The sequence below is a fragment of the Suncus etruscus genome, chromosome 7 (genome assembly GCF_024139225.1).
Source record: "Suncus etruscus isolate mSunEtr1 chromosome 7, mSunEtr1.pri.cur, whole genome shotgun sequence".
In the NCBI taxonomy this organism is placed as follows: domain Eukaryota; kingdom Metazoa; phylum Chordata; class Mammalia; order Eulipotyphla; family Soricidae; genus Suncus; species Suncus etruscus.
Genome location: NC_064854.1, coordinates 96,482,183 through 96,508,003, shown reverse-complemented (window position 1 = coordinate 96,508,003; position 25,821 = coordinate 96,482,183). Strand labels below are relative to the sequence as shown.

Sequence of the window (25,821 nt, the reverse complement as noted above, 5' to 3'; positions counted from 1 at the left end):
ATGGAGCTGGAGAGATAGCATGGGGGTGAGGCGTTTGCCTTTCATGCAGAAGGTCATTGGTTCAAATGCTGATATCTGCCAGGAGCGATTTCTTAACGTGGAGTCAGGAGTAACTCCTGAGCACTGCCAGGTGTGACCCAAAAACCACTAACAACAACAACAAATAAAGAAAAGGTGCTTCTTCTTGCCTGCTACACAACCTTTCTGGTGTCTCTTCGAAAGATCTATGTACGTCTTAGATTTATCTTCTCAGGAGCTTGTAGTTGATTCCTTGATACATGTTTCTGGTTTTAGACACCCTGTGCTTAGGTTTGAAGTTTTTCTTTACATTTTCCTGTGATGCGCTTATGCAAACAGCCGCTCTTTTATTATTGACTAATTTTTCTTTTAATAATTGTAGACAATATTGTTTGTTTACTAAAAACAAACAGGGGAATTGTCGTGTATGTAAATATTTTGGGGGATTACTATGTTGCTCACCCTAAACTGATTAGGTGATTGTGCCCTACCCTAGGGTGTGACCTGGCATTCTGCCCCCACCCTAGGGTAGGACCTGATTCTGCTTCCACCATTGGTTGGTATCTGATCCCACCATTGGGTGGTATCTGACTCTGGGGGATAAAAACAAGGGTCTGTGGAAGGCCTGGGCGTTTTTTGGCTGGAACTGAAGCTGAGTCTTGGGACTTCAGTTTTGTCCACCGAATAAAGCGAATATTTCCACGAGCCTGACTGTCTGCGAGCTGTTTACCCGCCGTTTCACCTCAGAACCGTGGGCTAGACAGGGTGGCAGACGCGTGCTCTGAGCTGGAAGGGAAAGACCTCATCCTCCATCCCTCCATCAGTCAACCTCTAAGAATATGAAAGCAAGAATCCAAGACTTTCATCCTGTGACAACTGCCAGCTTAGCTTTTACATATGCAAAGAACTCTAGAGTAAGGCCATTGGACAAATTATATTTAATCTTCTTCATAAAGCCATCCAAGGGGGATTTTCTCTGGAGAATCTTAGGTTCTCTCTTGAGCATCTATCTGTCTTTTGCTTCCTTTACATTCCTGTAAGAAAATTTGTCTAAGGAAAAATGTTTTAGTTCAAAAAAGATTTCTAAGTATCACTTTTAACCATTCCACGTTATTTTCAGGAACCGTGGTGCATTATACAATATATATCAGAGTAATGTACTTAGTCATGTGTCTACTAGATAGAATAAGGCAGTGCTCTATATCTCAGAACTGGCAGATGGCAGAGTTACTTAAAATCGATTTGATGTTTCAACAAATATCTTGCGGGGTGGGGGGAAATCAGCCCAGATGGAAAACTTAGGTGATGCGTAGTATCCTTTTCCTATATATCGAAAGCTGCTCCTCCAACTCATTGCAAGAACCTTCTTCCCTGGGTCATGGGAGGGCCACCTCCCCGCATTTTCCACCGAGAATGGGTTCCATGGGCCCATTAGTCAACACTGGGCAACTCCTGGCTCTGAGCTCAGAAATGACTCCTCCTGACTTGGGGGACCCTATGGGACGCCCGGGGGGAACCGAACTGCGGTCCGTTCTAGGCTAGTGCAGGCAAGGCAGACGCCTCACCGCTGGCACCACCGCTCTGGCCCCCGGTGGTTTTTCAGTCTACCGAGTCACCCCGCGCTCCGAATGGTTTCTTCCGGCAGGCCCAGCCAGTGCGGTCAGAACCATTGCGCACTTGGGGAGGGGGGACCTCGGAAATAGGACCTCAGGGAGAAAAGATACCGAAAGCCGCGGCGCGCCCTGTGGGTCGGAGCTAGGAGACGCGAATCTCGCCGGATCTTCTCGCGAGCGGCATCTCGCAGGCCCCGTCGTCTCGCGAGACGGAGACGCGCTCAGCCGGGCCGCGCCCCCCCGTGCGGGCTGGCGATGGTTCGGCCCGGCCGAGTCACGCGCCTGGGGCTTCCACCCCCGGCTGGATGCCGTGGGACCGGCCGGGTGGGGGCCCCGTCGGATGTCAACTCGGCCGAGCAACCCCCGAGCGGAGACCCCGACCGACGCCAGCCGGGCCGAGACTTGACCCGGCGCGGCCCTGCTGCTCGCTGGAGCGGTCGAGGCAGCCCCGGGCCCGGGAGGCGAGGAGGGCCGGTGGGCCGAGTGCACGGGGGTGGCGATCGCGACACTTCTCCGGGTAAGGTGGGCTTGGAGCGGTGGGAGGGAGGTGGGCTGGAGATGGGGTGCTTAGTGTCCGAGGGGGACGGTGTGGTTCGGGCTGACGTTAAGGGCTGCAGCCCCGGATCCCTGATGTATAATTACTATATAACATAACATAATATAATAAATATGTGATATTATATATAAGACAATATATTATCATAATATATAATATAATATATTGTATTATTATAATTACTATATATATTTTGTGTGTGTGTTTTGGGGCCAAACCCTGCGGTGTCCAGGGTTGACTTCTGGCTGTGCACTAAGAATTACTCCTAGCAATGATCGGGGGACCCTAAAAGGTGCCGGGGATCGAACCCGGGTCGGCTGTGTGCCAGGCAAGCGCCCTACTCGCTGTGCTGTCATTTATTGCTCTGGCCCCATATGTATTATTATTTCATGTTGTCCGTCCCCCTTTTCCCCCATCACCTTTCTTCTGGGTTAGGGGAGAAAGTGCACATTCTAATGTGCACATTATAAAGTGTATGCTTTATTATTATTATTATTATTATTATTATTATTATTATTATTATTATTATTATAATAATCTCCCAGATGACTTTCTGAGGAAGGCTCTGATGAAATGGTCAACCTAGTACAGGGCCATACATCTAGGAAGGGCCAAAGAAGGCAGCATCTCATTGGACGGGCGGGCCTTCTCTTCTCATCCTTAGCATCTTGGAAACAGAGAGAGAGAAAGAGAGTTTGGCTTTTTGTGGATTGACAAGAAGAAGCCAGCTGAGAGGAACTTCCTCTCCATCTCCTGCACCACCCATCGGTGGCAGAAGCAGTCGACTCCTTTCACACAGAGAAAGTGTAGGAGGTGCCAGATTATCATTGTTGTCATCAGGCGGCTAATAGTGGTGCCTGACACTCTTGTTTGCCTTCTAGTCATGTGCCAGGGAGCTCTGGACACAAATTCAAGGTTGAACATGGGTAGAATTGGTGGGCCTGCTGTGAGTGGGCTAGAAACCATTCCCAGTAGACCTTTCCATCTTTCTTTTGCTGCAATTCCAAGCACCGAGTGGGATTCTCCTGTGGGAGTTGCCTGGGTTTCTGATGCTCAGTGCTGGTTAAGAACAGGTTTTGAGCGAGTTGTAAGGTGGTCTCTGGTGCTCTGTGGTCCCACGAAGGCTCATGTGGGGGTGAAATAGACTCCTGTACTCTGTGGGAGAGGAGGAAGCTGCTGACATTGTCAAGGTGTGAGAGTTTAGCCCTTAAGGAGGGGATTGGTCCCAAGGACAGAGGTGTTGAAATACTTTCAGTATAATGTTGAAGTCAAGCCATTGAAGGTTTTTGCTTCTTCCTTGGATTCTGGAAAGTTTATTAGGCATACTCAAGCCAGTTTATTTATATATGTATTTATGTATGTATTTATTTATTTATAGCAAATCTGTCCAGGCTTGGAATTGGGGCCAGAGAGAAGAGTTGGCAAGGCAGCTCTAGTAGTTGAGACCCTGGTTTGAGTTCCTGGGATTCCTGTGCACAGAACCAGTAACAGCCTTTAAGAACCTCTGGGTGTGGTTCAGTTTTTCTTCTGCCCAAAAAATAAACAAAGATTGGATTTGGAGTATTAAGAACTGAACACAACTATCCAGAATTCTTTTTTTTTGGGGGGGGGGTCACACCCGGCGGTGCTCAGGGGTTACTCCTGGCTGTCTGCTCAGAAGTAGCTCCTGACAGGCACAGGGGACCATATGGACACTGGGATTCGAACCAACCACCTTTGGTCCTGGATCGGCTGCTTGCAAGGCAAACGCCGCTATGCTATCTCTCCGGGCCCAACTATCCAGAATTCTAATTCCATATGTCCTGCTTAACTCTGAGAGGCAGTGGGGGTTGGTGCTGAGAGAGAGAGAAAGTATCCATACTTGATGTCACCTGCTTGCTAAGGTCTGAGACAAGTCTGATTTCTGATCCAGTAGATTTGTGTGACCCTAGAGCCAGTTGTCTCTAGTGCCACTGCATTCCAGTGCCTGTCTTGGGGCCTAGAACACTCCTGATCCCACTAGTCAGAATTATTAGACAAGAATATGTGTGTGTGGGGCAGGCGAGGTGGTGCTAGAGGTAAGGTGTCTGTCTTGCAAGCGCTAGTCAAGGAAGGACTGTGGTTCGATCCCCCGGTGTCCCATGTGGTCCCCCCAAGCCAGGGGCAATTTCTGAGCACTTAGTCAGGAGTAACCCCTGAGCATCAAACGGGTGTGGCCGAAAAACCAAAAAAAAAAAAAAGAATATGTGTGTGTTTGTGTGTGTGTGTGTGTGTGTGTGTGAGATAGATAGAGAGACAGAGATAAGGAAAAGAAGGGGAAGAAGAGAAGGGAGAGGGAGAGACAGAGAGAGACAGAGAGATAAGGAGAAGAAGAAGGAGAAGAGAAGAGAGAAGAAAAGGGAAGAGAAGAGAAGAGAAGGAAGAGAAGGGAGAGGGAGAGAGAGAAGGGAGAGAGGAAGAGAGACTGTGCTCAGGGATCATTCCTGGTGATGGTTTGGGGGACTATAATGCTGTGCTGAGAATGGAACCAGAAAAAGCTCCTTTTTTGAGGGGAGGGCTACACTGAGTGCTTAGTGGCTATTTGTGGTTCTTCTGAGAAGCAAACCCCTGGCAGTGCTGTGGTGTTAGGGACTTGAACTAGGGTAAGAGAGATGCAAGGTTGGAATCCTGTTGACAGCCCCTTCCCCATCCTTGCTCTGCAGAGTTGACAAATATTCCAGATACTTGGTTTGATCATCTCAGACTAGCTACTGGTATTTCTCCTTCCCACTCCCTTTCCCCATGCAGGTCTTGTGTATTCTCCAAGGCACCATGAATGCCATTGTGGCTCTCTGTCACTTCTGTGAGCTCCACGGTCCTCGCACTCTGTTTTGTACAGAGGTTCTTCATGCTCCACTTCCACAAGGGGCTGGGAATGGGGACGTCCCTGGCCAGGGTGAGCAAGCCGAGGAGGAAGAAGGTGGCATTCAGATGAGCAGTCGGATCCGTGCTCACAGTCCAGCAGAAGGGGCTAGTGCAGAGTCCAGCAGCCCAGGACCCAAAAAATCGGATATGTGTGAGGTAAGTGTCTCAAGATGAGAAGGACTTCATGCTTCCTGGGGGGGCTTATGTTGGTACTCTGTGTTTGATACCTGCTATGTGTTGTGGACAGGAGACACTGTGGGGTCAAAAAGTAAAGAGTTTGACTATAGCAGGGCTGTGGTCTTCAAGCTAGTTTACTGCTTTAATGTTTATCCCATTAGGGTTTTTGTTTTTGTGGGGTTTTTTTTGGCCACACCTGATGACACTCAGGGGTTACTCCTGGCTATTCGCTCAGAATCGCTCCTGGCTTGGGGGGCCATATGAGAAGGGGAGGTTGGGTGGGGGATCGAACCACGGTCTGTCCTAGGTTAGCGCATGCACCACTGCTCTGGCCCTTAATAGAAACTTTTTAAGTTTGGTTCTTATAGTTTGGGTGAAGCATATGGTATGCTTGAGGTTAATTTATTTACTTGTAGAAATACCTGTGAGGGATCAGGGTGGGAGGAATTACAGGTGAGAGAGCCTTCAGGCAGCAGATCAATCTGTGAAGGGAGGAAGATAGACTAGACAGAGTCTCAGAGCCAGGTTCAAAGCAAGGGTGTCCCTCAGTGCTTTCCGCACATTTCTAGAGGATGAAGCCTTCAAGATATGTGACTTGTGTGCACTGTGGCACTTTCTCCCACAGCAGTTTTCAGCAGGCCTCCTCACACAGATACACCAGCACTGAGGTGTGGTCCTTAGAACCCTGCTACGTGACCGTCTGTCATGGATAGAAGCCAGCAGGTAGCATTGTGTGAATCACTTTGCATCTCTGGGACTTCTATAAAGCAGAGGCTTTCATTTTAATTATCTCATTGTATTTCATATGAGAGAGAGAGGAGAAAGAGAGAGAGGAGAGAGAGAAGAGAGAAGTAAACATTAATTTGGGAAATGAGAGAAGAGATGTGTGCTCGAGAGAGAACATGAGCTTCTCTAGAGTAGAAAGTAGAGTATACCTCCCAAGCAGGGATGTGGACTGAAATGCTCTAAGGTAAGAAAGTCCACATTGAAAGCAGATATGGGTCAAAGAGCCATAGGGTAAGAGAGAGAAAATAAATATCTCAGGCAGATGTGGATAAATGGACTCTGAAGTAAGAAAGAAGATGTCCCACGGGCCGGAGAGATAGCATGGAGATAGCATTTGCCTTGCATGCAGAAGGACGGTGGTTCGAATCCCGGCATCCTCTATGGTCCTCTGAGCTTGCCAGGAGCAATTTCTGAGTGTAGAGCCAGTAGTAACCCCTGAGCGCTGCTGTGTGTGACCTCCCCCCACCCCCCCCCCCAAAAAAAAAAGAAGAAAAAAAAGATAAAAAGAACAAGGTGGGCCAGAGAGATAGCGTGGAGGTAAAGCTCTTGCCTTGCATGCAGAAGGACTGTGCTTCGTATCCCGGCATCCCATATGGTCCCATGAGCCTGCCAGGAGCGATTTCTGAGCATAGAACCAGGAGTAACCCCTGAGCACTGCCGGGTGTGACCCCCCCCCCCCCAAAAAAAAAAAAAGAATATGTCACACACAGGGATATGCGCAAAAGTGAGTATAAACAGAAAGTGCATGTCTCAAGAACGATGCGGCAAATGTGCCAGGTTGCACTTTAGATTAAATGAGGTCACATTGAATGAGCTCTTTGGCTGCCTGCTGCATTCGTGCAGTGGCTAGTGCTATCATTCACAACCTCTCAATCTCTCAGTCTCTGTCCTATTTTCCTATTTAAGAAGTGTTGCAATTCTCAGATAATTAAGACTCTAGAACCCTGTTATTTTGAATGAAAGTAAACTTGGTTTTCTAAGATTTATGTATGAGTAATACTGTTGGTTTTCTGCTCCATGATAAATTGACTTTCTTTTCTTTCCTATGGACAGGGCTGCCGTTCACTTGCTGCTGGGCATCCTGGGTATATTAGCCACGATAAAGAGACTTCAATTAAATATGTCAGTCACCAGCACCCCAACCACCCCCAGCTCTTTAGCATTGTTCGCCAGGCATGTGTCCGGAGCCTGAGCTGTGAGGTGAGCACCTGTGGCTGGGAAGGGCAGTTGCCTCAGCAGGAGTCTTGCACACACTGCTAGTGTGTCTTGGACAGATTCAGTGGTCAGTCCTGCCCTGAGGAGTGGGTGCATAGTGACCTGTTATGTTACCTTTTCTTTTCTTAGATGGCTGCTAGCTTGTCCTTTTAAGCAGCAATCTTGTGTTTCTTGTCCAGTTTTGATGGGCATATTTATATGAGAGGAACTATTTTCAGTCCTAGAAATACACTCCACCTTGTAAGACTCCCCTTTTCATTATTTTTATTGTTTCTAATCTTAAGGATCATCATGTCCACTCAGAATCTGCTGACCAGCAAATTGATTAGTTTCTGAAACTGCATGGCAGTCGCTCTGTGGATTCCTGAGTCTTAACTTTTACATTTCTCCGTCAGAAAGAATTTTCTGAGACCAGAGAGAGCCCAATAACTGAGCACATACTTTGCATACAGGAGACCTGGCTTTGATTCCAGGTATCTAGAGCGTAGCTGAAATAATAGCCCAAGCATAGAGCTGTGCATAGCCCCTGAGTTCTCCTGAGCCTGATCCCAAAAACCAAAATAGGGAAGAAATGAAAACAGTATCCCCTGTCTTTTCTTTTCTTTTCTTTTTTTTTTTTTTTGGGCCACACCTGGCAGTGCTCAGGGGTTACTCCTGGCTGTCTGCTCAGAAATAGCTCCTGGCAGGCACGGGGGACCATATGGGACACTGGGAATCCAACCAACCACCTTTGGTCCTGGATCGGCTGCTTGCAAGACAAACGCCGCTGTGCTATCTCTCGGTTTTTTTTTTAATTTTTATTGTGAACATTTTTTTTCTCTTATCCCCACCCTCCCATTCTCCTTATAATCACTGCAGAAAGGAAGGTCAATGAAGGAGGATTTGCATGTTTCTTTGCAATGAGGGGGGCTTTATTCCTGAGTGACCATTGTTTTGTTCTAGGTCTGTCCTGGCCGGGAAGGCCCCATTTTCTTTGGGGATGAGCAACATGGTTTTGTCTTCAGCCACACCTTCTTCATCAAAGACAGTTTAGCCAGAGGCTTCCAGCGCTGGTACAGCATCATTGCCATCATGATGGACCGGATTTACCTCATCAACTCCTGGCCCTTCCTCTTGGGGAAGATCCGTGGGATCATTGATGAACTCCAAGGCAAGGCACTCAAGGTAACACCAGATCAAGGAGGCAGCCAGTAGTGGTGTTTTATAGGGGGCGATCTTCACTGAGGGAGGGTAAGAGCCCAGGCAGTATTGCCTCTAGGTTCTGCAGCCACCAACTGAAATCACCTGGCTTCAGGGTCAGGGTCGGGCACTTTGTGTCAGTCAGTTGTCTCTCCTGCTTCTTTGTTCTGAATAGATTGATGTTTGTTCTATAGTAAGTTGCCTTGTTTTCTTCCCTGGTGTTTTCCTCTCCTTCTCTCACCACGTTTTCCCCTTTGGGTCATACCCAGGAATGCTCAATTGTTTCTCTTGGCTTTGTGCTCAGGAATTACTTCTGTGATGCTTGGGGAATCATATGTGATGCTGGAGATTGAACCCAGGTCGGTCACATGCAAGGCAAGGTAGCACACACCTTACCTGCTGTACTATCACTCCTGTATTTTGTTTTTGCCCAAGTGACTTTTCTGCCCTTACCAAGTTAACTCTACAGAGTTTTGTTTCAGTGGGGGGTGTGGTTGGGTGCACAAACCTAGCAGTGCTCAGGGATTACTCCTTGCTTTGTTTTCAGGGATCCCCAAGTTGGGCTCAGGGGACCATATGGGGTGCCAAGGATTGAACCCAAGTTAGCTGTATACAGGCCCAGCACCCTACCCACTGTATTGTTGCCCTGCCCCCTTCTTTCACCACAATATCAGAAGACTGTTCAGTAATTGTGTTGCAGACCCACCTCCAAATGTGAATGTGACCTAACACTATGGCATTGCATCTCTGAAGGGAGACCAGGTTTCTATGCTGGTAACAGACAGATCTCACACTTTGTGGCTTAGAACCATAAAATTTGGGGAGTTGGAGAGCTAGTACAGCATGTACGGTGCTTGTCTTGCTTACAGCAGATCTAGATTCAGTCCCCAACACCACATATGGCCCTCTTAGCACCACATGAGTGATTTCTATGTGCAAAGCAAGGATAAATCTGGAGCATCACTGAGTGGGTTCCAAAAACAAACCTCCCCCCCAACACATACAAAATTTGCTCTTTACTCAGGTTCTGTCATTGAAGGGTATAGAGTCTCTGCTGTCTGTACTCACCTTGATTGAGGAGTAACAGTCTTTTTGGAATGTTGCTCATTTGCTCTGCGAGAGGGCAGAGAGGATTCTGGAGGACCTAGTTCTAGACCTCACCTAGACTTACTCATGCAGGATCAGAGCAGTGGTGAAATCTCCCTATGTCAGAAAATAGTAGGAAGCAACACAGCTTGGGCACATGGGTGTGTGAATCATTGCAGCAAAGGGTGCAAGAAGGAATATTTTTGTCTCCTCCTGGGCCTCATACATGCAAAGCAAACCCTGTAGAAATTCTTAACGAATTTCTTGAGTGACAACCAATCAATTTGGGGAGGCAAAACCATTCTAATGGAATTTTGAGATGGGTGGCATCTTCTGTATTCTAGAGAGCAGAAGATGGCAGATGCTAAGGAGTAGGCTTGTGACATAGGTGCTGAGGGAGCTGGATCTGAGCTTTGTTTTTCTTAAAGAGCTACTCCTTCCCTTCACATTTCAGGTATTTGAAGCAGAGCAGTTTGGATGCCCACAGCGTGCTCAAAGGATGAACACAGCCTTTACACCATTCCTGCACCAAAGGAATGGTAATGCTGCCCGTTCGCTGACATCCTTGACAAGTGATGACAATTTGTGGGCTTGCCTTCACACCTCTTTTGCCTGGTAATGCCATTTTCAGTTTCTTTTTAACAACTCTTGGAATAAACGCTGTCACAGGGCTTGGGGAGATGACTCTCAAGGACCAACTGCATGCTTTACTTGTGGAAGTTCTAGGTTTGATCTCAAACACTGCATGGTCCCCTGAGCACCACTGGGAGTAACTCCTGTTTCTCCAGGTGTGCATTGGTTGGAATTATGCATGTGCCTGGGATGAGTCATCCTTGGGTGGATTCCTGGTTCCTACATAATGTGTGTGCTTGGTAAACAGTTAGGTAAAAGTCTTTAAAAAAATAGGGGGGGTGGGAAGAGGGGCCAGAGGGATAGCATGGAGGTAAGGCATTTAGCCTTGCATGCAAAAGGAAGGTGGTTCAAATCTGGCATCCCATATGGTCCCCTGAGCTTGCCAGGAGCCATTTCTGGGCATACAGTGAGTAACCCCTGAGCGCTACTGGGTGTGACCCCCAAAAAACAAACAAAAAAAAAACGTGGCAGGGGAGATCACTGGTCTCAGTATGGAAGCATCACTTTAAAAATATTACTGGTGGGGTGGGCCGGGCGGTGGCGCTGGAGGTAAGGTGCCTGCCTTGCCTGCGCTAGCCTAGGACGGACCGCGGTTCGATCCCCCGGCGTCCCATATGGTCCCCCAAGAAGCCAGGAGCAACTTCTGAGCGCATAGCCAGGAGTAACCCCTGAGCGTCACAGGGTGTGACCCAAAAACCAAAAAAAAAAAAAAAAAAAAAAAAAAAAAAAAAAAAAAAAAAATATTACTGGTGGGGCCAGAGAGATAGCATGAAGGTAAGGTGTTTGCCTTGCATGCAGAAGAATGCTGGTTTGAATCCCAGCAATCTTGTAAGGTCCTCCGAGCCTGCCAGGAGCGATTTCTGAGCATAGAGCCAGGAGTAACCCCTGAGCACCGCTGGGTGTGCCTCCTCCCAAAAAACCCCAAAAAACCCAAATATATATATATTACTGGTGGGGGCCGGAACAGTGGCGCAAGTGGTGGGACGCGTTTGCCTTGCATGTGCTGACTTAGGATGGACCATGATTTGATCCCCCAGTGTCCCATATGGACCCCCAAGCCAAGAGCGATTTTTGAGCGCACAGCCAGGAATAATTCCTGAGTGTCACTGGGTGTGGCCCAAAAACCAATATATATTTACATAATGTATATACATATATATTACTGATGGCAGGAAGTGTACACTGGTGAACCATGCTGCCACATTTTTTTTTTTATTTAAAAACATTACAAACATGACTGTAGATGGGTTTTGGTCACAAAAAGAACACTCCCCTTCAACAGTGCAACATTCCCACTACCATTTCATCCCATATCCCTCCACCCAAACCCCCTGCCTGTATTCGACACAGGCATTCTACTTCTCTCACTCATTAACATTATCATGGTAGTTGTTAGTGTCCTAATTGCACTCACCTCTCCTTGAGATGAGCTTCCTATCGAAAGCCAGTCCTTCTGGCCCTCATCTCTGCTGCCACATTTTTTTAAAATTACTTTATCTAAACATCGTGCTTACAAAGTTGTTCAAAATACAGTTGTCCCCCCCGCAACCAGATACAGAGTTATTCATGATTGAATTTCAATTATGCAATGTACAATACCCTTCACCAGTGTACATTTCCCACCATTAGTGTCCTTAGTTTCCTTCCCATGCCTGCTTATAGGGCAGATAATTTTCTTCTGTTTCTCTCTGTCTCTGATTCTGTTTGTCTCTGTCTGTATCTCTTTTCCACTTCCCCCATTCTAGACACAGTGCTTTGAAGTATTGTTACTGAGGGTTATCATGCCTATCATTATCTCCTTTCAGCACCCATTTCTTGTCCAGAGTGATCATTTTCTTTTTCTTTTCTTTTTTTTTATTGGAGGAGGGGGCTATATCTGCTGATGCTCAGGGGTTACTCCTGGCTGTGTGCTCAGAAATCGCTACCGGCTTAGGGGACCATATGGGACGCTGGGGATTGAACCGAGGTCCGTCCTGGGTCAGCTGCATGGAAGGCAAACGCCCTATCACTGTGTTATGGTGCCCGCCCCCAGAGTGATCATTTCTTTTTTTTGTTTTGTTTTGTTTTTTTTTTTGGGCCACACCCGTGTGCTCAGGGGTTACTCCTGGCTAAGCGCTCAGAAATCGCCCCTGGCTTAGGGGAACCATATGGGATGCTGGGGGATCAAACCGCAGTCCTTCCTTGGCTAGCGCTTGCAAGGCAGACACCTTACCTCTAGCGCCACCTCACTGGCCCCAGAGTGATCATTTCTAATTATCATTATTATAATGGTTCCTTTTCTGCTCTAACTGCACTATCCTGCTATTTGTGGGAAGCTTCCTACTATGGAATGGTTCTCCTGGCCCTCTTCTCTATTGTTTCTGGATATTATTATTATACAACCTATATTTAAAAAAATATCATAAATGAATGTGATCATTCTATGTCTATTCCTCTCCCTCTGACTCATATCACTCAGCATGATATTCTCCATATCCATCCATGTATAGGATTTCACAACTTACACACAAAGAATATCTGTTTCCATAACCTGGCACAATTTCACTTGCACTCGGTGGTGCTCATGACTGTGCTCAGGGATCACTCCTGCCTAGGCTCGGAGGATCATATGGAGTGCTAGGGATTGACCTTGGGTCAGTTGTAAGCAAGGAAAGCGTCCTAACTGCTGTACTATTGCTCTGACCCATCCCTGTCATTTAAAAATCACTTTCATCAGGAAAATTTTCAAACAAACCTAATAGTATGATGAATTAATAATGCTCCTATCATCAGTTAATCAGTTAATCATTTTGGGGCATGCCAATGTTTAATCAATTTTTTTGTTTCCTCACTTTTTCCCTTGGAGTTTTTGATTGCTTGGCAGTACAGGAGATTAAATTCAGGGCCTCACATGCGCAGAGTGTGAACTCTGCCATGGACAAACTCTTTAATATAGCAGATCATTTCAGCCAGAAACGGCTGCCAAACTAAGTTGACTGTTTCTGTAGAATGCAGGCCAATGTTTTGTTTCCAGTTTGCCTTAGGGACCGGAGAGATAGCATGGAAGTAGGGCATTTGCATTGTGCATGCACAAGAATGGTGGTTCAAATTTCAGCATCCCATATGGTCCCCGGAGCCTGCCAGGAGTGATTTCTGACTGTAGAGCCAGGAGTAACCCCCGAGCGCTGCCAGGTGTGACCCCCCCCCCCAAAAAAAAAAAAGAAAAAAGAATTGACTTATGAATTGGGATCAGAACAGTTCCACACAGTGTGTAGATTGCTCTAAGCTGCTTAGTCTTTACTTTTCCTCCTTCATACCCCACCCTCCACTCCTTTCCTTCTCTATCCACCCCCTCCCCGCAACTTGATTTTTCTATCAAGAACTCGGGCAATTTTGTAGACCTTCTGGATCTGGATTATGGTATCTTCATGATGTTACTCAGCATGTTTTTTTCATATCTTCATTTTCTGTAAGATGATAGAGCAAGAAGCTTGATTGGCTGCAGGTTCAGTTTTTCTTTTGGATGAGAATTATTCATAGATGGCACTTTGTTCTCCAGGCTCCTGAAGGCATGTGGCAGCCGGCTGACAGAGAAGCTCCTGGAGGGTGCTCCCACTGAGGACACTCTAGTCCAGATGGAAAAACTTGCAGGTGAGCTGGACAGTGCTTGTGCTGGAGCCTTTGCCTATGGTGCTGTTAGGGAGGTGGTTGGCTGTAAAATCATCCCACACGCTGTATCTCCAGCTCCAGGTAAACGAATCTGAATCAGGGTGCCCATGAAATAATCCAAACCAGGCTGAGGTTGAAACACATGTGGTCTGACAATCTTCTATCTCATATGGAGCCCCTGCTGCCTGCCAGAACTTGCATTTTTATTGAGTACAGGGACCACCCTTGGTGGGGCAGTAAACCTACCTGGGTTAATAAGTAAGACAATCTCTGTTTCTGGGTAAATTCAAGTTGTAAAGAAACATACAAAGAAGCCAGGGATAAACTTTGTTTTAGGTAAATTCAGGTGTAATCCAACAGTTAGTTGGCCAATGTGCAAGACAAAGGCCTTATTTGCTATACTATCACTCTGGCCCTAGGGTCTGTGTTTTGTTTTGTTTGTTTTCTGTTTGGGGCACATTTGGCTGTGCTCAGGGCTTATGCCTAGTTACTTATTCCTTGCATGCTCAGGAATCATGGCATACAAACAATGCTTAGGGGACCATATGTGGTATTAGAAATTGTACCTGGGTTTGCCACTTGCAAGACAAGCACCCTACCCTCTGTACTATCTCTCTGGCCCACCTTTGTGTTTTAACTAACTTCCTAGAGCATTCTAGGGCATATATAATAGCCTCATTCCTGACTGTATTTGTTCATCAGAGATGATTGGAAGTGATTTAGGTCTTAATGATTCTTAGGGGCCAGAGCAATAGCACAGCAGGTAGGGCATTTGCCTTGCATGTGGCCGACCTGGATTTGATCCCTATTATCCCATATGGTCCCCAGACCCTGCCAGGAGTAATTTCTGAAGGCAGAGCCAGGAGTAACCCCTGAGTGCCATCAGATATGGCCCCAAAGCAAAAAGAAAACAAAATAATTATATTCTTTTTTTTTTTTTCGGGCCACACCCGTTTGATGTTACTCCTGGTTACTCCTGGCTAAGCGCTCAGGAATTGCCCCTGGCTTGGGGGGACCATATGGGATGCCGGGAGATCGAACCGTGGTCCTTCCTTGGCTAGCGCTTGCAAGGGGCTTACCTCTAGCACCACCTTGCCGGCCCCAAATAATTATATTCTTTTTTTTTTTTTTTGTGGTTTTTGGGTAACCCCGTTTTTGAGTAACCCCGTGCTCAGGGGTTACTCCTGGCTCCATGCTCAGAAATTGCTCCTGGCAGGCACGGGGGACCATATGGGACGCCGGGATTCGAACCGATGACCTTCTGCATGAAAGGCAAATGCCTTTACCTCCATGCTATCTCTCCGGCCCATATAAATAATTGGGGAGGGATTTTTGTTTTGTTTTGTTTTGGGGCCACACCCGGCGGTGCTCAGGGGTTACTCCTGGCTGTCTGCTCAGAAATAGCTCCTGGCAGGCACAGGGGACCATATGTTACACCGGGATTCGAACCAACCACCTTAGGTTCTGGATCGGCTGCTTGCAAGGCATTCCCCGCAGTGCTATCTCTCCGGGCTAATTATATTCTTAATAATGGAATTGGATAAATCTGATTTGTGATGTATAGTTTTTACTAACAGTGTGGTACTAACATTTTTGCAAGTGATTTATATATATTTTGTTATTTTGCGGAGGCTACACCTGACTGTGCTCAGGGGTTATGCCTTACTTTGCACTCAAGAATCACTGCTGATATTGCTTAGGGAACCATCTGGATGTCAGCTGAGGACTGAACTTGGGTCATCTGCATGCAAAGCAAACACCCTACCCACTGTACTACTGCATTGGCTCCATGATTGACCTTTATAATTTGGAGCTGTTTTGCAGTATTTGATTTGGTTTTGTTTTGGGATCATGCCTGATAGTGCACCAGAGACCATGTGGTGCTAGGGATTCAACCCAAGGTTTCTGTATGCAAAGCATATGCTCAGACCTTTGGGTTACTTTTCTGGCTTTGAGAAAGGTTCTTTAGTCAAGGAACTCACACATTTGCATTCAAACATGCTTTTCAAAGCAGATAAAAGGCTATAAGGTGTAACTGATAGCATAACAAGCTTAGAAAAGACAAACCTTGTACTTGACCCTACGTTACTGTCCTATCAGTGGGCCCTAGAAGAGTGTATTATTGTGATCACATGTTTCTTGGCTAGTGAAGATGGCCAGGGCAACCTGTCAGTGATTTGTACAAACTAAACAGCTCAGTCTAACAGCTGCAAAGTTGTAAAGTGAGTAATACTGAATCTTTTCTGTCTGCCTACTCCCAGGGCTCCCAGAAATATACAAGAGAATTGGCCTAAGCCAGAAATTTGGTGGAATGCACTTTAGTTGTAGATGTATGCTTTGCATCTTTTTTGGGAGGGGGGGGGGTTGAGTTTTTGGGTCACATCCGGCAGCGCTCAGGGGTTCCTCCTGGCTCTATGCTCAGAAATCACTCCTGGTAGGCTCGGGAGACCATATGGGATGCTGGGATTCGAACCACCGTCCTTCTGCATGCAAGGCAAATGCCCTACCTCCATGCTATCTCTCCGGCCCCATGCTTTGCATCTTTAAGGCCCTGGATTTAGTTCTTAACCTAGAAATCCATAACTAACCGGTCATTTTAACCATGTAATATTTTGGACTGAAATGGTCACATTGTAAGAAAACTGATGCATCCAGGGATTGAGTAATCTGAGGGGCAGCATGTTTCATAACTTTCTGTTGTCGCTTTTACAGATTTAGAGGAAGAATCAGAAAGCTGGGACAACTCAGAAGCTGAAGAGGAGGACAAAGCACCTAGCTTGCCAGAGGCTACAGAAGGACGAGAGCTTACCAAATGCCCAACAGACTCTTCCTTGCTCTCAGACTGTGGAAATTGGCAGACCCGAAAGCTGTCTGTCTTTAAGTCTCTTAGGCATATGAGGCAGGTAGGCAGAAGGGTAGAGCCCTGATCTGAAGCTCAAAAGAGCATATTTTCTTTTTTTTTGTTTTTTGGGCCACACCCGGCAGTGTTCAGGGGCTACTCCTGGCTGTCTGCTCAGAAATAGCTCCTGGCAGGCACGGGGGACCATATGGGACACCGGGATTCGAACCAACCACTTTTGGTCTTGGATCGGCTGCTTGCAAGGCAAACACCGTTGTGCTATCTCTCCGGGCCCAAAAGAGCATATTTTCTATCTGATAAACTCTTATCTTTGGGGCCTGTTGGTTTGAGATCTCAGGGCATATTGTGAACCAAAGAAAATGATCTAGTTTGGCTGCTGAAGACTCGTGGACATCTGGGGTGATTAGACAGAAAACTCAGTGCTACTCTTTTAAATGATTGATAGATGTGTTTTCTTTAAAGAAAGTTTATATGTTTTTTGGCTTTTGTTTGTTTTGTTTTTGGGCCACACCTGGTGGCACTCGGGTTACTCCTGGATTTGTGCTCAGAAACTACTCCTGATAGCACAGCAATAGGACATTTGCCTGGCATGTGGTCAACCCCAGGCGGACCGCGGTTCAATTCCCGGCATCCCATATGTTCCCCTGAGCCTGCCAGGAGAGATTTCTGAGTGAAGAGCCAGAAGTAATTCCTGAGTGCTGCTGGGTATGACCCAAAAACCAAGAAAAAAAAAAAGAAATTACTCCTGGCAGGCTTGGGGGACCAAAGGGGATATTGGCTATTGAACTTGGGTTGGCTACATGTAAGGCAAATTATCCACTGTGCTATTGTTCCAGCCCCATGTTGTTTGGCTATTTGTGGTTCTCAAATCTTATCATTTTAGAACTCTTATTAAATCATACTCTTGGAGCTGGAGCAGTGGTGCAGCTGTGTAGGGCATTTGCCTTGCATGCAGGTGACCTAGGATGGACTGCAGTTCGATCACCCACCGTCCCATATGGTCCCCCAAGCCAGGAGCAATTTCTGAGCACACATCCAGGAATAACCCCTGAGCGTCACCGGGTGTGGCCCAAAAAACAAAAAAAATCATACTCTTACTAGGTTTCATGTTATTGTTACTGCTGCATTGCTCAGTGTCTAGACTCGCAGTGGTCCTCAAACTATGGCCCGCGGGCCACATATTGTATTTGTATCTGTTTTGTTTCTTCATTGCAAAATAAGATTTATGCAGTGTGCATAAGAATTCGTTCATAAGTTTTGTTTTTACTATAGTCAGACCCTCCAGTGATCTGAGGGACAGTGAACTGGCCCCCTGTTTTAAAAAGTTTGAGGACCCCTGGCTAGAGCTACAGCCAACAGTGCTTGAGTCATGCAGTTCTGGTTATGGAACCCAGGGTCTCTCATACATGAAGTATGTACTGTCCCATTTGAGACACACTGCTGAACCTGTTACTGGTTTGTACACAGCCTAGACTGCAAATTGTAGGTGATGGCCATTTTGTTTTGGAGTAGTGGTATAGTTTTTGCCCTACAACTGGCAGTACTCGGGACCATGTGATACTGGGTATTGAACTGGGATCATCTGTATGTAAGGCAAGCATCTTACCCCCTGGATTATCATCTCTGTCCCTGAATGGTAATACTCCTTTTTTCTTTTTCTATTTTGGGGCCACATCCAGCAGTTTTCAGGGTTTACTCCTGGTTTTGCAGTAAGGAATTACTCTTAGTGGTTGTCATATAGGTTGCCAGATATCAACTCAGGTCAGCTACATAAGAAGCAAGTGCCTTACTTGCTGTACTGTCTCTCTGGCTTCTATGATGCCATGCCAGAAAGTTTGATCTCTCCCCTTTAACCTTGGGAAATCACCCAACCTCTGGAGAAAATAAGTGACTTTCACCTAACCCATATTCCTTAATTATACAAAGAAACTTGTAAATATACACACAAATACCATCACTTGGAAGGAAAGGGGAAATTCTGGATAGTAAAACAATGAATTGTATTTTTCAGGTCCTGGGTGCCCCATCTTTTCGCATGTTGGCTTGGCATGTTCTCATGGGAAACCAGGTGATTTGGAAAAGTAGAGATGCAGACCTTGTCCAGTCAGCTTTTGATGTTCTTCGGGTAAGAGCGTTTTTCCCCGAGTTTCATAGCAAGCATGTTTGCCTGGTGGGTTTATAAACAGTCCTATAGCAGGTGTGGTGTGATAATGCAGCCTTCCCTAAATATATGCAGTGTGGTAAATCAACATCAAGTGAACTGTAACAACAGACACCCAGCCCTGATTTTAGATGTGAATATTAGACTCAGAGTAGTGACTCATGCCTGATGAATCTGATAATTAAAAAATAAGAAAAGTAGTCATTGTTGGGCTTTATTTACGGTGTAAGTAAATATTGTTCTTCCTGATGGATCGATAACTTGACTGTCCTGTATACACCTCCCAATTACTACCCTTCTCTGAGAAGGAACCAAATTGGTTCATAGCTGCTGTAGAAGTGGGTCTAAGGCCTTCTGGTGGAGTGTTGCTGATGAGACGTAGGATATAGCTATGCGTACCATCTTCATCCTAGAAGTGTGAATGTAGTGAATGCTCTGATGTTCTCTTGTTTTTCTTGTTAAGGTGCCTGCCAAACAGTGTTCTGGGCATCCTGGGATCATTCCTGGTGATTCTGAGTCTCCCGCTATGATAGTTTAGTGCTCAGATCCAGTCACTGTAGGCCCTGGCTTCTGTATTTTAAGAGCCTGTCCTCTACCTAAGCCATGAGGGCACACAGGACAATGTTTTTCAAAAGCATATAATAATCTCTTTGGATGGAGGAAGAGCTGTGGGTGAGATGAATACCAGAGAGCCAGTGGCAGAGTTTTGTGATTCCCAGGAGGAGCTGGGGCTTTGTGGAAGACATGACACCTCTGTGGGGTGATGAGCAGGGTCACCTACTGGGATGAAGGAGAGGCTTTGGATTGCAGGGTCATGGTGAGGTGTGGAGATTGAGACAGTCAGGAGCTGGGAGGCTTCTACTGACTGGGGTTCTGAGTTGTCTCTTCTCTCTAGACCATGCTGCCAGTGGGCTGTGTCCGCATCATTCCCTACAGCAACCAATATGAGGAGGCCTACCGATGCAACTTCCTGGGCCTCAGCCCCCATGTGCCGATCCCCCCACATGTGCTCTCTTCAGGTGTGTGTCTTTCCTATTAGAAGTGCCTTCTCCCACATCAGGATCAGGAGTAGACTGGATCTTAGTCTTGGATTTGAGAACATGCCTGTTCACTGCACCTTACCTTGTTAGATCAGTTTTCCCAGAGGCTTTGGGCCTATTTGTCTTTAATATGGGCAAAGCTGGAATGGCCAGCCTCAGAGTCAAAGGGATCTGTGGTGTGGTTCTCAGCAGGAGGGGCAGGGCATAAATAGTGTGAGTGGATGTCAGCCTAATGATACCACTCTGGGGATTTGGGTTGGAAGCTGCCTGATGGCAGAAATGGCACACCTTCATGTCCTGACTATTCTATGATCTGCCTCTCCTTTCTGAGGTCTTCTGTCCTCCTCCCTTTTCACCCCTCATCTCTTTTCTCCCATAAAGAAAAGGCCTTAAATCCCTTTGGCAATCATCCATACAATTGGAGCTTATTAGCCCTTATTCCACACTCAGTGCTTGTAAGTTTACTCTTTACAGACAACCAGCAAACTAATGGTATCCTTGAGCACAAAGCCTGCTTACTTGCCAGCTGAGTGACATGGTCCAACATGTCACTGTGTTTATAGGCTGTTTGGTGCCCAGCAGCATAATATTTTGCATCTCTTTTTTTTTGTTGTTTTTTTTTTTTGTGTGTGTGTGTGTGTCTGAGTCACACCCAGCAGTGATCAGGGGTTACTCCTGACTCCATGCTCAGAAATCACTCCTGGCAGGCTCAGGAAACCATATGGGGTGTCAGGATTTGAACTACTAACCTTCTGCATGAAAGGCAAATGCCTTACCTCCATGCTATCTCTCTGGCCCCAGAATAGACTTTAGTTTCAAGAAAGATTTGAGATTCTTTTTTTTTTTTTTTTTTGGTTTTTGGGTCACACCTGGCAGTGCTCAGGGGTTATTCCTGGCTCCAGGCTCAGAAATTGCTCCTGGCAGGCACAGGGGACCATATGGGGCGCCGGGATTTGAACCGATGACCTCCTGCATGAAAGGCAAACGCCTTACCTCCATGCTATCTCTCCGGCCCCTAGATTTGAGATTCTTATTACTTTTAGTGGCATGACATTGAGAAGGTTACTCAATTTCTCTTGAGTCTTTTTCCCCATCAGTAAAATGGCAGTTATAGTGGACCTGTAGCCAAGTCACTGTCAAGTGAATGAAGTATATAAAGTAATTACTAGAATACAGCACATTATTAGTAATTAACAAAACTCAGCTTTATTCTCAAGTAAATTGGAAGACTTTAAATGTCAAAGCTTTGGGCCCGGAGACATAGCACAGCGGCATTTGCCTTGCAAGCAGCCGATCCAGGACCTAAGGTGGTTGGTTCGAATCCCGGTGTCCCATATGGTCCCCTGTGCCTGCCAGGAGCTCTTTCTGAGCAGACAGCCAGGAGTGACCCCTGAGCACTGCTGGGTGTGGCCCAAAAGCCAAAAGCCAAAAAAAAAAAAAAATGTCAAAGCTTTAATGTCAGACTTTTCTTTTTTTTTTTTTTTTTTTTGGGTTTTTTTGGGCCACACCCGTTTGACGCTCAGGGGTTACTCCTGGCTATGTGCTCAGAAATTGCCCCTGGCTTGGGGGGACCATATGGGACGCCGGGGGATCGAACCGCGGTCCTTCCTTGGCTAGCGCTTGCAAGGCAGACACCTTACCTCCAGCGCCACCTACCCGGCCCCAATGTCAGACTTTTCACCTGACCATTGATATCAGAGTGAAAGGGCTTGTGTAGGGGATAAGAAGGAACACTTCACAGAGCATGTATTTTGTATTTTTCCACAGAATTTGCTGTTGTGGTGGAGGTCCACATGGCCATCCGCTCCAGCCTCCACCCCACTGGGTGTGAGGATGACCAGTCTCTCAGCAAGTATGAATTTGTGGTGACCAGTGGAAGCCCAGTAGCTGCAGACCGAGGTAGGTACTGCCAAATGGGCTACCTCTCACCAGAACAAGAGTGGGCCATGAATGTGATTCAGCCGTGGAACACTTGCCTTGCATGTGTGAGTTCAGATTTGCTCCTGGCTTTACTCCCCAGAGAGAGGACATACACCCTCCTCTCCCCTTTGTACTGATCTCTACACACACACATATACACACACACATACACACACACAAACACACCATACACAGTTCCTCTCTCCTTGCACACACACACACACACACACACACACACACACACACACACACACACACACACACACACAGCATACACACAGTTTCCTCCTTGTATACTAATCTCCACCCCCTCTATTCCCAGTTGGGCCCACTATCCTGAACAAAATGGAAGCTGCTTTGACTAATCAGAATCTTTCTGTGGATGTGGTGGACCAGTGCCTCATCTGCCTGAAGGAGGAGTGGATGAAGTAAGTATGCATGCTGTAGCTGTGGTGTATTTGCTTCTAGATGGGTCTTTGCTATTAAAACTGGTCGCCAGGAAAGGTGGTATTCAAAGGTCAGACAGCTAAAAGATCAGCTCCACTACTTAATCTGGATGATCTGGAGCAAGTGACCCAATACCTCCCAGTCTCATACAGCTCTTTTTGTGACATGAGGTAATAACCTTCCAGAGAAGCTGTAATTTTTTGCTTCCTAATTAACTTTAAAAAATTTTTGGGGCCGGGCGGTGGCGCTGGAGGTAAGGTGCCTGCCTTACCTGCGCTAGCCTAGGAGACGGACCGCGGTTCGATCCCCCGGCGTCCCATATGGTCCCCCAAGCCAGGAGCGACTTCTGAGCGCATAGCCAGGAGTAACCCCTGAGCGTTACCGGGTGTGGCCCAAAAAAAAAAAAAAAAAAAAAAAAAAAAAGAAAAAATTTTTAAAAATCAGATAACCATTTGCTTCTTTATTAAGCAAGTTAATTTGTTTCTTCATGCTGTCATAATTTTTTTGGCTTGGGGCCATAACACAGTTGTCCTCAGTAGTTTTATTCCTGGGTTTGGTGCAGCTTACAGCAATGCTTGGGAAAATCATGCAGTGCCAAGGAACAATTCTAGCACTTGTTTGGAGCCATCTCTCTGACTCATCTTTAATGAACTTTTAAGGAATGTGGCTTTTTTTCCCTTCTCTTCCACCACCACACCCCCCACCTTTTTGGGGGGTGCACACTTATGTCGCTCAGAATTACTCCTGGCTCTTCATTCAGAAATCATTCCTGGCAGGCTCAACGACCATAATGGATGCCTGGGATCGAACCCAGGTCGGTCCCGGCTCTGCTCCGTGCAAAGCAAACACCCTGCCCACTGTGCTGTCACTCTAGCCCTAGCCTCTCACTGTATTTATTTTTTTACTATAAACTAGCCGTACTTCCCAGGATTAGAGCTGTTTTAGGCAGCTGAGCAGTCCTACAGTTATTGTAAACCATGCTGTGCTATGCTTCTCTTTGGGTGTTTGAATTCTAGCCCATTTGCAGAGCTATTTCTGATTTTAAAGCCATTTTAGTTCCAAGATCAGAATGCTGGTGATAGGCCAAAGTGATAACACAATGGGTAGGGCAGTTGCCTTGCATGTTGCTGAACTGGGCTCAGTCTCTGGCATCTCAAATGGTTTCTGAGCACTGCTGGAATGATTCCTGAGCACAGAGCCAGAAGTAACACCTGAGCACTGTCTTGTGCTCCCCAAAAGCAAAAACAAAAACAGAATGCTTGTGATGCTATCATTTTTCTAGTATCTAAGGGCTTTGCTTTTTGTTTTCTATAGCAAAGTGAAGGTCCTTTTTAAATTCACCAAAGTGGACAGTCGACCCAAAGAAGATACGCAGAAGCTCCTGAGTATTCTGGGTGCCTCTGAGGAGGACAATGTCAAGCTGCTCAAATTCTGGATGACAGGCCTGAGCAAAACCTACAAGTCACACCTCATGTCTACAGTTCGTAGCCCTACAGCTTCAGAGCCTCGAAACTGACCCATAGTAGGAGCGTATCCTAATCACACTGCCTGGAAAGGGAAACACAGCTTCAGAGTACAGCTGATTCCTAGCAATGGGCAGAATGATGGGGTTGAACTTTTCCCTTCACTATGTGGGATTGGGCTCCATGAATTTAGCATCATCCCTCAGACTGTTTGGAGTGCTTCAAAGACAATGGGAAGTGAAACCCCTTCATTTGTGCACACACAGGGCAGTGGTCTTGGAAATGTATATCTTAAAACCTCAAGATAGATCTCAATTGTGTAGGAAAGGTGTGCCAATCCAATCCCAATGTGGGCATTTGAGCTGCAATAACACATCCTCTCTCAAGGTTAATGTTTGAAAGTTTTCATTTTGAAATTCCAGGTCATATGTTTAGTTTTGTATGTTTTAGTACAGTTATGCAATTCCATTCCATGTGCTGATATCTCGTCATTTTTAGTGATCTGTTTTTGTGTTAGGACTCCTAAGAAAGGCTTTCTGGGCCTGGATGTTTGCCTCATTGGATCCACTAAAATTCATGTTCTGAATTCATATGGATATGCTCTTTTGTGGCTTTCAAAGTGCTATATAGCACTTTGACAAGTTTTTTTTTTTCCACTGGAAGATGCTTTGCTGATATGGAAAAATCAAGGAATTTGGTTTGCCTAACTCACTGTATGGAGTTGAGAGACCCATTGTGGTTTTATGCCATATTACTTCACCAGCTAGCCTTCTTTATATATTTACATTTGCCTACAGCTAAGTTTTCAGAATATGGTGATTGAAAGGTCAAAGGTGTAAGAGGGCTGGAGTGATAGTATGGCAGTGTAGGTGGTTGTCTTGTATGTGGCCAACCTGAATTCAACCTCCAGCATCTCATGGTTTCCTGAGCACTGCCAGGAGTGATTCCCGAGTGCAGAGCTAGCAGTAACATCTGAGCATTGGAAGGTCTGGCCTCCAAAAAAGCCTAAAAAAATGAAAGTGGATATATATGTATTTCCCAGCTGTCTTGCTGGTTTGTTTATAGTTTTTCTGTTTATATTTTAACATAACTAAGTTTATATGACTAAGTATCTGTATCATGAAAGAACTTAAAAACACAATAAAATGTATTTTTGTAACTGTTGACCACATGGTTTTCCTAGTGTGAGACTTAAATGGGATAAATGGGTCCAGAGTGGTGGCACAAGCAGTAAGGCATCTGCCTTGCCCATGCTAGCCTCGGACGGACCTTGGTTCCATCCCTTGGCATCCCATATGGTCTCCCATGCCAGGAGCTATTTCTGAGCGCATAGCCAGGAGTAACCCTGGCATTACTGGGTGTGGCTCAAAAGCCAAAAAAAATATATATATATATATATAAGTTAAGTGAGATAAGTCATAGAAATTACTAGAATTAAAATAACACAAGTCATGGATGGGTGACTGTGCTCAGGTCAGGGATCCTAAAGAAATAGCTTCTCTGTAACACTTCCCAGAATGAATCTGGGCCCATTGGTAAGCAAAAAACTTGTAGTCTTTCTATGAATATATAAAAGGGAAGAGTGACGACATCAAACATGTAGTATGACAGTGATTTAAATATGTAGACATCAAACATGTAGTATTACAAGAAGCACATTTTGGAATTCATCCTCAAAAGTACAGAAACATTAATTCAAATGGGTATATGCTCACCTATATTCCTTGCAGCAGTTGGTACAATAGCCAAGGGTATGCCTAACTATAGACAAATGGATCAGGAAGTTGTAATTAAAAAAAAAAAGTTGTGGGGCCCAGAGAGATAGCACAGTGGTGTTTGCCTTGCAAGCAGCCGATCCAGGACCAAAGGTGGTTGGTTCGAATCCCAGTGTCCCATATGGTCCCCCGTGCCTGCCAGGAGCTATTTCTGAGCAGACAGCCAGGAGTAACCCCTGAGCACCGCCGGGTGTGGCCCAAAAACCAAAAAAAAAAAAAAAAAAAAAAAAAAAAAAAAGTGTGGTATATATACACACAATGGAATACTATGCAGCTGGCATGCAATATGCTGTACGTGGATGGAATTAGAGTATTATGCTGAGTGAAGTCAGAAGGAAAGGATTAGCTACTTGCAAAAAAG

The 25,821-nt window shown here is 46.0% G+C and overlaps 1 protein-coding gene across 1 annotated transcript; it reads left to right on the top strand.

The window, feature by feature from the left end:
* Positions 1–1,963: 1,963 nt before the first annotated feature.
* Positions 1,964–23,787, top strand: FLCN (folliculin). The gene is made up of 12 exons (XM_049776867.1): positions 1,964–2,148; positions 4,954–5,226; positions 7,087–7,233; positions 8,191–8,412; positions 9,968–10,128; positions 13,685–13,776; positions 16,507–16,697; positions 18,666–18,779; positions 19,711–19,834; positions 21,623–21,754; positions 22,098–22,203; positions 23,537–23,787. The coding sequence occupies exons 2-12, from the start codon at positions 4,978–4,980 to the stop codon at positions 23,736–23,738; spliced, it is 1,740 nt and encodes a 579-aa protein (XP_049632824.1). The 5' UTR covers positions 1,964–2,148; positions 4,954–4,977; the 3' UTR covers positions 23,739–23,787.
* Positions 23,788–25,821: the final 2,034 nt, after the last annotated feature.

Excerpts from the sequence above, each read along its gene's own strand:
- FLCN (XM_049776867.1), top strand. The coding sequence starts at position 4,978 with ATGAATGCCATTGTGGCTCTCTGTCACTTCTGTGAGCTCCACGGTCCT. Across the intron at positions 7,234-8,190 it reads TCCGGAGCCTGAGCTGTGAG|GTCTGTCCTGGCCGGGAAGG; the intron begins GTGAGCACCTGT and ends GTTTTGTTCTAG. Across the intron at positions 18,780-19,710 it reads CAGCTTTTGATGTTCTTCGG|ACCATGCTGCCAGTGGGCTG; the intron begins GTAAGAGCGTTT and ends TCTTCTCTCTAG.